Source organism: Zonotrichia albicollis, chromosome 20, assembly GCF_047830755.1.
Source record: "Zonotrichia albicollis isolate bZonAlb1 chromosome 20, bZonAlb1.hap1, whole genome shotgun sequence".
NCBI classification, from domain to species: Eukaryota; Metazoa; Chordata; class Aves; order Passeriformes; family Passerellidae; genus Zonotrichia; species Zonotrichia albicollis.
The window spans coordinates 8,398,876-8,408,994 of record NC_133838.1 but is presented as its reverse complement, the minus strand read 5'-3'; the positions used below and the strand labels follow the sequence as shown (position 1 = coordinate 8,408,994).

At 49.8% G+C, this 10,119-nt stretch overlaps 1 protein-coding gene across 1 annotated transcript; it reads right to left on the bottom strand.

Annotated features, from left to right (window-relative positions):
• Window positions 1–1,304: 1,304 nt before the first annotated feature.
• On the bottom strand, window positions 1,305–7,772 carry SF3A3 (splicing factor 3a subunit 3). The gene is made up of 17 exons (XM_074555620.1): window positions 7,605–7,772; window positions 7,475–7,522; window positions 7,291–7,343; window positions 6,747–6,852; window positions 6,268–6,340; window positions 5,865–5,956; window positions 5,657–5,739; window positions 5,161–5,299; window positions 4,773–4,841; window positions 4,280–4,347; window positions 3,840–3,947; window positions 3,601–3,670; window positions 2,974–3,138; window positions 2,751–2,861; window positions 2,296–2,386; window positions 1,910–1,965; window positions 1,305–1,583 (listed from the first exon to the last, which is right to left on the bottom strand). Exons 1-17 carry the CDS (start codon window positions 7,698–7,700, stop codon window positions 1,506–1,508), a joined length of 1,506 nt encoding a protein of 501 aa, XP_074411721.1. The 5' UTR covers window positions 7,701–7,772; the 3' UTR covers window positions 1,305–1,505.
• Between the last annotated feature and the right edge of the window lie 2,347 nt (window positions 7,773–10,119).

Below are 10,119 nucleotides of genomic sequence, written 5' to 3'. Positions count from 1 at the left end.
CCTCATCCCAGAACAAGCTTCCCCCCAGGCAGGGAAATACCCCACAGCACTGACTCACCTGTCTGCTGCTCCTGGAGCCCCAGCACACCTCGGGCACTGCCAGCACCTCTGAGCAGCTGCTGTGGCACAGCCCCACCCCTGGCACCCGCAGGGAAGGGTCACATGCAGCTCCACAGGGACAGAGGCTCAAATGTCCCTGTACAGCAGTGGGGAAAGGGCTTGTGAGGTGGACGTGTCACACAAAGGGCTTGTGAGGTGGACATGTCACAGACATCTTTTATGAAAAATCTTTTCTTTAAGATTTTTCCTCCTGAGAAGCTGAGAGGCCTCAGGAACAAAATGTAAACATTGATTATCTGCTGCTGTGGAATGCAACAGGTAGATCTTTGATTAGCCCATGTTGGTTGTTTCTAATTAATGGCCAATCACAGTGACCTGGCTCAGACAGAGAGCTGAGCCACAAACCTTTGTTATCATTCTTTCCTATTCTATTCTTAGCCAGCCTTCTGAAAAAAAACCTTTCTTCTATTCTTTGAATACAGTTTTAATATAATATATATCATAAAATAATAAATCAAGCCTTCTGAAACATGGAGTCAAATCCTCATCTCTTCCCTCATCCTCAGACCCCTGTGAACAGTCACAGGACATGTCACACCAAGGGCTTGTGAGGCTGGACAGGTCACACAAGCCACCTCTGCACTCAGAGGGGACTGGGGGACACAAGTGCCACTGCCACACCTGATCTGTGTGAGTGGCCCCTGCACAGAGGGGCTGCAGTTCTTGAGGCATCATGAATCCATGGGTAGGTACAGACACCTCCAATGTGACACCAGGGGACAAGGATGCTGCTGAAGCCACAACAGGCATCTCTAAACATCTGTGTTTCCATCTCCATCCTCCTGCACCACAGATGGATCTGCACATGAATGACCTACCAGGACATTCAAGCCAAGCAGTGACACAGAAATCACCCCAGAGACAAACCTGAGGTTCAGTTGGTGGTTCTCTGAAAAAAAAATGGCCAAAGCTCCCCAGGGGCATAAACCCAAGGTAAAAACAGTTCTGTAGGCCAGGTGAGCTTGTTTTTTAAAGAAAACCATAAGTTCACACCAAGATCTAGAAACAGGACCAGTACCTGTCAGTGTCCATGTGCTTCAGTACACCCTCACCATAAACATTTCCAGCAGAGTGGAAATGAGAGAAGGAATTTTCTGACAGCTCTGTAAAAAGCATTTTAAACACACTGCAATCAAAACTCTTCCTTCCAGCATTTGAAAGAAGACAAGTCTCTCAGCACTTCCTAAATTACAATGACTTTATTTTTCAAGGTACTTTTTAATATAAAACAATGTCACAAGTCTAAGTGGCTTACTAGAAAGTGACTCTATAAAGTATTCTTGAAATCTATGTTCATGCACATACAAAATGCAGACAAAGAAGAAGTCAAAGCTGCTGCCAGATCCACTCTCTCTGCAGATGTGGGATCCTTCCCCTGGGGACAGCTACAGCAGCCCTTGGCGCTTCAGGTCTTCGTAGGTCTTTTTATTCACCACATTCCCACTGGAATCCTCATATTCCTCCTGGAAAAGAACCACAGTTTAGAGACTCAAATGTTAGCTCCAAGAGCAGCCACTGAACATGAGCACCCTGCCAGAACTTCTGTGCAGGAAGGCAGGCAGTGGATCTGCCAGCAGGTGCTGGGAGAAGGGCTCAGCCAGGGCCAGAGTTGTTACAGGTTGTGTTACAGATTTTACCTCCCACTTTTGCCCTGCACCCTGCTGAAAAATGGCTTTGGAACAGAAGTTTAGGAAAAGGTACCAGTGTAAGCAAGGACACTGCTCACACCCAGAACAAGGGGTTCCCATGGACACAGGAGGAGAGACACTGAATGCCTCTCACTGCTCACCTCTGTATCAGGCTGCCACCTCTCTGAAGCCTTCTGCTGTTTCAGCTTCGCCCACACTGCAAACACAAAGTCAAACAGGATCTGTCACTTCCCTCGAGATACTGGCTTCTTAAAAATACACACATGAGCTTTTTTCCCTCCCTTTTAAATCCAGGAATGCATCTAACATCCATTACAAAGGATAAATATTATAATCCATCATTCCACTGTACTACCATTCCACTGTGCTCACTGAAAGGCACTGAGCTGAAGCAAACAAGACCTCAAATGGATTTCTGGGATGGGACATGAGAGCAAGGTCCAAAGCCACCCTTTCAGAAAAGGTGATGCTCTTTAACATGTTCCCTGCTCTTTAACATGTTCCCTGCCCTGCCATCACTACTTACATGAGACTGCATCCTCAATCTGTGTGACATTGGCAAAGTGAGCTGTGTTGGGGATGCCCAGGCACCGCATGCCGTGGGCATGTCTCCACTCCTGGGGGAAGAGATGAGATCAGTGTGAGAGGGAACACCACAAGACATTAACATCTAAACAGGGTGCAAAACATGTTATCACAGTACAAATCCACCAGTCCTCTTTAAAAACATTATTTTCTTGTCCTGCAGTCAGTAACACCACACCAGCCATCAACAGCCACACTGCACTCATCAGACTGAGCACTGGGTGTTCAAATGGGCAGGGATGGCAGCAAAAGTGATCTCTGTATGCCTAACACCATCTCTGGGTCCTGTTGCATTGCCCTGCAGCACAAGCTCAGACCCACATGGCAAAAATGCTGCTCAGGGACCCCAGGGACTCATTACAATGCAAGAATGAATGCAGCAGGGCTGTCACTTACTGCAAAGTGCCTCTGGAAAGCCTTGGGCCCTCGGTAGGTGTAGTTACCACAAATCTCACAGTTGTAGTTGATGTTCAGTCCATGGAGTTTATACAACCAGTATGGGATGGGCTGGAGCAAGGAGAAAGCAGGATTAGGTCACTTGGCAAAGACACTCTAACAGAGAAGCAGCGTGGAGTCAGTGACCTGTCCCACTTCTCCAGGCCTGCTAAGTTTCAGTTACCTTCCCATCCCAGCCAAGAGGCAGATTTTTAGGATTATAAATTATTTCATTTTCTTCATCTTCACTCTCGCTCTCGCTGATCTGCTCCTCCTCCTCCTCCTCTCTCTCCTCCCCTGTCCGTGCCTGCTTGCGCTGCACATTCTCGTGGGTGAGGTGTCTCTGTTCCTGGAGGGGAGAAAGGAAGGGACTGTCCACACACCATGGCAGCAAAAAGTCAGGCAAAAAGGCACTCTTGTAGCCAAAAACTCCCTCAGTGCACAGAGGGAGGAAACAAGACCAGTGTGAAGCAGAGAATTCCCACCTTACAGAGCCAAACAGTTTCAGTTTTTAGTACCCTGACATTTCCTATTTGTAAAGAATGAAACCTTGTATCACCTATTAGCACTTCCAGTGTTACCACAGCAGCAGCCACTCCCCTGAAAACAATCCCCCAAACCTAAACACAAGGAGAAAGGCAGATCAAATTAAAGGTTTGCAGTGCTGTATGACTTATGCACAAAAGAGATGTGGAGCAGCACACAGATGTCATGCTGCCTATGAAAGCACTATGTAAAGATAAGGACAATGTTCCAGTCACTATTTGACAGCTCTGAAATAAAAAGCTTAAAAACAAAATAAAATCCTTACCCCAAGAACTTCCACATACTCATAAATCTGAGCTTCCAGGAATGCAAGATCTTTATTTCTTTCAGTGTCCCTGAAAGAGATGAGGGTATCTTCATTAAACACACAAGTTCAGCTCTGGTACCTTCTGTTTGGTTCAGCATGAAAAGCTTTTAATATCCAACAAGAGTGGTGACTATAGAACACTCCTCATCCAAGAGGAGAGAACATTGCCAGCCTCAGAATGACCTCTGAGAACTCACCTTTTGCTTCCTTTTGTCTTTGGATTCTTAGCAAACAAGGAAGGATCAAGTGCTTCCAGGGATTTGCCTTTGGTGCTGAAGAGCCTCTGAGCACGTTCCTCCAGAGTCCTGCAGAGAGGCAGGGAAGGGATGAGTCTAGATTGCAGTTTTACATTTCCTGAGAACTACCTGAATTCATGCAATAAAAATCTAAATGCAGCTTTTAGGAAACCATGAGATTCCTTTTATCTTTGTCTTCATTCAAGTCAAAGTCTACTGTACCAGAGACAGGACCAGTTCAGAGCACCAGATCCCACTGCTTAATTCTTTAATGTTTTATCCTTTAAACATCTCTAAGGTAATTCTAGTACAACAGAGATAACCACACAAGTATCCCAGACAGAAATGTGATACAGGAACACCCCAGAAACTGAAGGGAACTCTACAAAATTGCACCTTACCCTCCACATTTCAGCCCCAGAGCCAGCAAAGCTGATTTTAATCTGTCCAGTCCCAGGGAGGCCAATTCCTGTTCAATTAAATAAACCACTGTAAGGGACAAGCTGTTCAACACATACAATATGGATATAACCCATTTTAGCTTATTAAATATAGCTAAATATAGCTTATAAAATACAGCTTATTAAATATAGCTAAATATAGCTATTAGCTTATTAATGAAGAAAAAAATCTGATGAACAGTATTTTAGAAAGGACTGTCAACAGTGTACCCCTACTCCCAGGAAAATAAGGAATGTGACAAATTTAACCAGGTCTTTCAAGTTACACCCCTCAATTGGAGAAATCACATCATGAGCACCATCAAAGTTTTACCCAGGAAGCACAGAGCCAGGGATGAAAACACAGCACTAAAAGTACACAAAAAACCCAAATTACTGAAATTCCACCTGCTCAAAATGTGGTAGCAGTGCAGAGCACTGGAAAATTAATTACCTCCCAGGAGGAGAAGGCCGAGAGATCCAGGTGGGCACCAGCATGGGTGAGGGCACTGCTGGTCTCTTTCTGCCAAAAAAAAAACCACATGCAAGAGCTGCACAACAAACAGCAACACTTCTGGCCATAGAACATTTTAATCTCTAGTAAAGCAGTTCATTTCACAGAGAAAAATCCTCTTAATAAACTGGAAATGGAGCAGCAGTGAAGATACAAAATAAGTCAATCTGAAACAATGCTTGTTTTAAACCAGTTATGCTGGATTTTAAATTCAGGCCAGTATGAATTTAAACACAGAGCTGCAGCCCTCACTGTCATGGTGCCCCCAGCACAAATGACTCCCAGACCCCTCCCAAGCACAGAACATCCCCCAGGCCCAGCTGCTCACCGGCCAGCCCGGGAATGTGCCGTTCTCCCACTTCTTCTCAAACTCCGTCTGGATTTTCCCAAAAAGTTCATTCTGGTCCAGCAATGGCTTCACACGATCTGTGTAATCCTGCAGGTACTCAAGGAGCATTTCCAGATACCTGGCAGGGGAATCATGAGCACAGGAAATTCACTGTCACCCTCTCAGCACAGCTCTGGACAGGCACCACCCTCCAGTGCTGCACAGGGATGTGACCAAGGTCAGGCCAGATTTCCACACAGGATTTTCCTGACATAACAGTTCCAAGGGTACATTAAAGCTCTTCCTCTGAGCTAAATGTGCCTCTCCACATCCCTGCTGCACTGCAAGTTTGCTTGGGGCTCACACACATGATTGAGCTCAGGGCCCCAATTTATGTGAGTTAAATTTGACTGTTAATTATAATCTCTGGACACTTAAGAAGTAAATTCCTTCTCACCATTAAATTCCTTCTCACCAGGCAGGCAAACAGGCTCACCTCTTATATTCAGCATTTTTCCTCTCCTTGGGAATATCGAAGAGTTGATCAAATGAGGATAAGTAAGTGATATAATCCAATTTCTAAGAACAGAAAGTGTGAGTCAGATTTCATACATGGCCAAATTAACATCCAGCTCCCAGAAAAGAGGAGCCTCAGCCTGTGCAGGGCATGGAGATCCCAGGGCCCACACACAGCAGGCACTCACCTCTGATGATTTCAGGTTAATGTACTTGAGGTAACAATCATGCAAATCCAAGTATCGTCCATACCCTTCCTCATCTGTGAACTCCACCAGATCTGAAGGAAAGATCATGAAAAGCTTTATTATGAGCTTAATATTCCCTACTTATTCTACAACTGTTTTTGAACTGGAAAAGGATCAGCTGTGAAGTCATTTATGCTTAAGGAAGGGGCCATCATGCCTCTGACACTCATTAGCAGCCCCAGAACATTCCACAGGAACAGCAGCCTGACTGCAGTTCAGAAGCATTTAAACAGGAGAATTTTCAGAATTCATTTAGTAAAAGGGAGGTGAGGCCCTAAAACATGCAAACCAGATCAAACAACCTATTAAATAATGCCAGAGCTGGAGCAAACCACAAACTTACTCTGAGCTTCTTCACTGGGGTTGTCTCTGGCCTTCAGCAGCTCCTCAAACTCCACTGACATAGGAACACAGATCTGCAAGGCACAGATAAAAGGCACACAGTGATTTACTTCGGCTCCTGTCCCAGAATAACTAATATAAAATCACACAAGGTGGCAAATAATTAAACTGCAAACAGGAAAGAGACTCAAAGCTTTGTCCCATTTCTTTCTGCACAAAGGCAAAAATGTGGCTTTAGCCAACATGTGAAAGGTGAGATCTGATCCCAGCTCAGCTGAACATCACAGTTCTAGCAGGGAACAGGGTGAGTGTCCTGCACTGTTCCCTCACATGCTCCTGACCCTGAGCAGCTGTGCCCAGTGTTCTCAGTACTTGTGTGTTAATACAATAAAACTGGGCAAACAAAAGCTCTGCTTCTTGTAGTGATGAGACCCAAGAGAGCACATCTCACCTGTTCCTATGGACCAGGTATCAACTCACCTCATTTGGGTGCTTCCGGTGAAATTCCTTAATTTGCTTCAGTCTGTTGTAAAACTCTGCAAATTCATTGGGCCCGGAGATGGCACTGAGCTCCTCCTTACGCAGGCTGTGAGTTCATGGACAGCAACAATTAGAGAGGGAAGGGAAGGGAAGGGAAGGGAAGGGAAGGGAAGGGAAGGGAAGGGAAGGGAAGGGAAGGGAAGGGAAGGGAAGGGAAGGGTGACACTGACACAGCCTTAGTCCAGGTCTGTGCTCCGTGTCTGACTGCAAACCTTTGAGCCATGGGGGATCTCCCAACCCAGCAGCTCAGCGGCTTGTGGCCACATCCCCCTGCACAGGCTGCAGCCTCTGACAAACCCCCAGAGGAACCAGGGCCTCCCCACGACATAACACAACACAACAAAACGTGTCCATCCAACACGGATGTGCCCTCGGGTCCTGCCCTGCATTCAATCGCCACATCTCCATTCGCGTGTCACCCTCGAGACATTCACACTGACTTCAAACAGCGGGACACGCTCGGGCACACCCCGGGCACACTCACCCGTCCTTGTCGTCGTACAGGTCCCGCAGGTTGCCGCTCACCTCCATGTACCTCTGCGGAACAAAGCAGAGGCCCGAGCGCCGCCGAGCCCGTTACCGGGACAGGCCCCGCTCGCTCCGGGCAGCCCGGCCCGCCTCACCCCCGGTCCCAGCCCCGCTCCCGTCCCCAGTCCCGGAGCACTCACGTCCTGCATGGCCCGGGTGCGATGGTCCGAGTTGATCTGGTCGCGGAGCTGCGGGCAGAGCAGAGCAGAACAGAGCGGTGAGCGCGGGCCCCGGCGGCGCCTCCCGCCCCCCTCACGGCCCCGGGCGCACCGTGGATTTCTTGGTGAGCATCTCCTTCACCATCACGTCCATGAGTCGCTCCCGCTCCTCATGGTAGCGCCGCTGCTGCTCCAGGATCGTCTCCATCCCGCGCACGGCTCCCGCTACCGCCGGAAGGCCCCGGTGAGGCCCCGGTGTGTGTGCGGGGAGGTTCCGGTTCCGGGGCGCGGCGCGGTGCCCGGGGCCGGCCGGCAGGAGGCGGCTGCGGCTCGGCCGGGCCCTCAGAGCGCGGGGCCGCGTCCGAGAGCGGTGTGAGAGAGCGGAGCGGTGCCCGAGCGCGGTGTTCAGACACTGTCCGAACGCAGTGTCTGAGCACGGGGCCGTGTCTGACCACGGTGTCAGAGCGCGGTGTCCGAGCCCGGTGTCAGAGCGCGGTGTGCGAGCGCGGAGCAGTGTCCGAGCCTGGGGCCGTGTCCGAGCACGGCATCCGAACAAGGTGTCCAAGAGCGGTGTCCGAGCACGGGGCCGTGTTCGAGCACGGGGCCCGTGTCCGAGCACGGAGCCGTGTCCGAGAACAGTGTCTGAGCATGGTGTCCGAGCACGGTATCTGAGTCCGTGTCCGAGGCACGGTGTCCGAGCATGGGGCCGTGTCCGAGCGCGGAGCACTGTCCGAGCCCAGGACCGTGTACGAGAGCGGTGTCCGAGCCCGGGGCCGTGTCCCAACACGGTGCTTGGTGGCACGGAGTGGCCCCCGGTGCCGGTTTGGATTTGGGGCTGCCCCAGCCCAGACCCTCTCGGGGTTGCCCGGCCGCAGCAGCGATGTTTGATGCCGAGCCGTGCGGGACGCGCCCGCAGCTCCCCGGGTTCCGTGCCTCGGTGCCCGCCGGCGCAGACTTTGCTTTCAGCCCCACAATCACAGTGTGAATCCTCCCACAGACACCCCACTTGTTTTCAAGTGCCGTCTTCAGATCCACCCTAAATCCAAGGGTGCCTTGCCCCAACACTGCCGAATTCAAAGTTGTAATTACGTTTTGACTCACTGTATGTGAATGAATTATTCATATTTTTTTAAATTACTCTAAGCCAAAAGCAAGAAAAAAAATTGTCTTGATTAATGGCAGGTATGCCATTATTAATGATGGTGCTGCAGGTATGAATATTGTCTTTAATTATCCCTTGCATTATAGGCTGCCTCAAAGTATGTAACTTTTCTTCATGAATGCCTGCCTAAAAATAAAAATAGAGATATGATTCTGAACTTTGTGTTCTTCCATTTATCTTTGCATGAAACTTCATCTCTGGAAAGAGAAGGAGTTGAAATCCAGCAATGACCATCCAGCCACATGGCCTCTTTATTTTGGGCTGCTGGCATCAGGAGGATCGAGGTGGGACAAGACCAGCCCTTGCATGCCCACCCTCCTGGTGGGAGGAGGTGGGGGAAAGTTGTCCCAAGAGATGCTGTTTTGTTTCAGGGCAGCAGTGCAGTGTGTCAGGGGCTGGGAGCAGAAATGCAGAGAGCCACAGAATATCTTTAACTGGAAGGGACCCATGAGGATCATCAGAGTCCAACTCCTGGCCCTCACAGGACTCCCCAGGCAGTGGCTTGAACCTGGCCCTGCTGTTAATGCTGTCCCTGATCCAGAGTGGTGCAGGAGGGCACGGCTTGGGCAGATTTAGTCAGTGCCAGGGTCTCTTTCTGCCCCACTCCCACCTCACCAGCACAGCAGCCCTGGCCTGACCCCCCTCACACTGCTCCTCGTGCTTAATGAAATTTCCATGACTGTTTCAGAGCCACACTCCAGTCTCGGGGGATGTTTGTGCATGACATCACCCTCCCCCTCCTGTAAATCAGGCACTGGGCCATGTTCAGCCATGACCCATTCATGACAGGGATAAAATCCAGATGTTCCAGTGCTACGTGCAGCTGGGTCATTTCCTTTTTTGGCTAAAAACGTGAGGCTCTGGAGGCTGGCTGAAAGAGGAGCCTGGGGGCCCCTTGTACAAAACCTTCTGTGGTTAATCCCTGGAAACAGCCCTGCAGAAAGCCCAGCTTGTGCTGCTGCTGCTGCTGCTGGAGGACAGGCTCAGCTGGGAACCTCGGGGCTGGAGCTGCTCACTCACCCTCCAAAGCACAGCACCAGAACCCAGCCCAGGTCACAGGGCAGCAGCAGCAACAAAAATCCTGCTAGAGCTCCATCAACCAGCTGAGCAGAGCCTCTGAAGGAGCCAGGGATGTGCACACAGCAGTGCCATGGTCTTACAGAGGCACCCCATGAGCTGTGCCCATCCTGCCACCTCAGCAGCACCCAAAGGAGCCCAGCTCTGTGCTGGGAGGGCTGGAGCAGGCAAGTCCAGAGCGAGTCACGGCAGCTGTTGGCAAATGTAAAGGATCTGTGGAAAATAGTTTCATATGTTAGGGAATACATGACTCCCTGAGTGTTAAACATGAGTAAAGAGCATGCAGCACTCGGGGAAGGCTGCCAAGAGAGACCACGGATATCCTGGCTGGAAGCTGCAGCAACATCTACCCGGGGAGTGCCCTTGGAATGTGGTGTGGGCAGTGCAG

What these genes read in the sequence shown, in the direction of transcription:
- SF3A3 (XM_074555620.1), bottom strand. Translation starts at nt 7,700, where the DNA reads ATGGAGACGATCCTGGAGCAGCAGCGGCGCTACCATGAGGAGCGGGAG. An exon ending in GCACATTCCCGGGCTGGCCG is followed by an intron (nt 4,842 to 5,160) that starts GTGAGCAGCTGG and finishes TTTTTTTGGCAG; the next exon opens with AAAGAGACCAGCAGTGCCCT. An exon ending in GGTGGCAGCCTGATACAGAG is followed by an intron (nt 1,584 to 1,909) that starts GTGAGCAGTGAG and finishes GTTCTTTTCCAG; the next exon opens with GAGGAATATGAGGATTCCAG.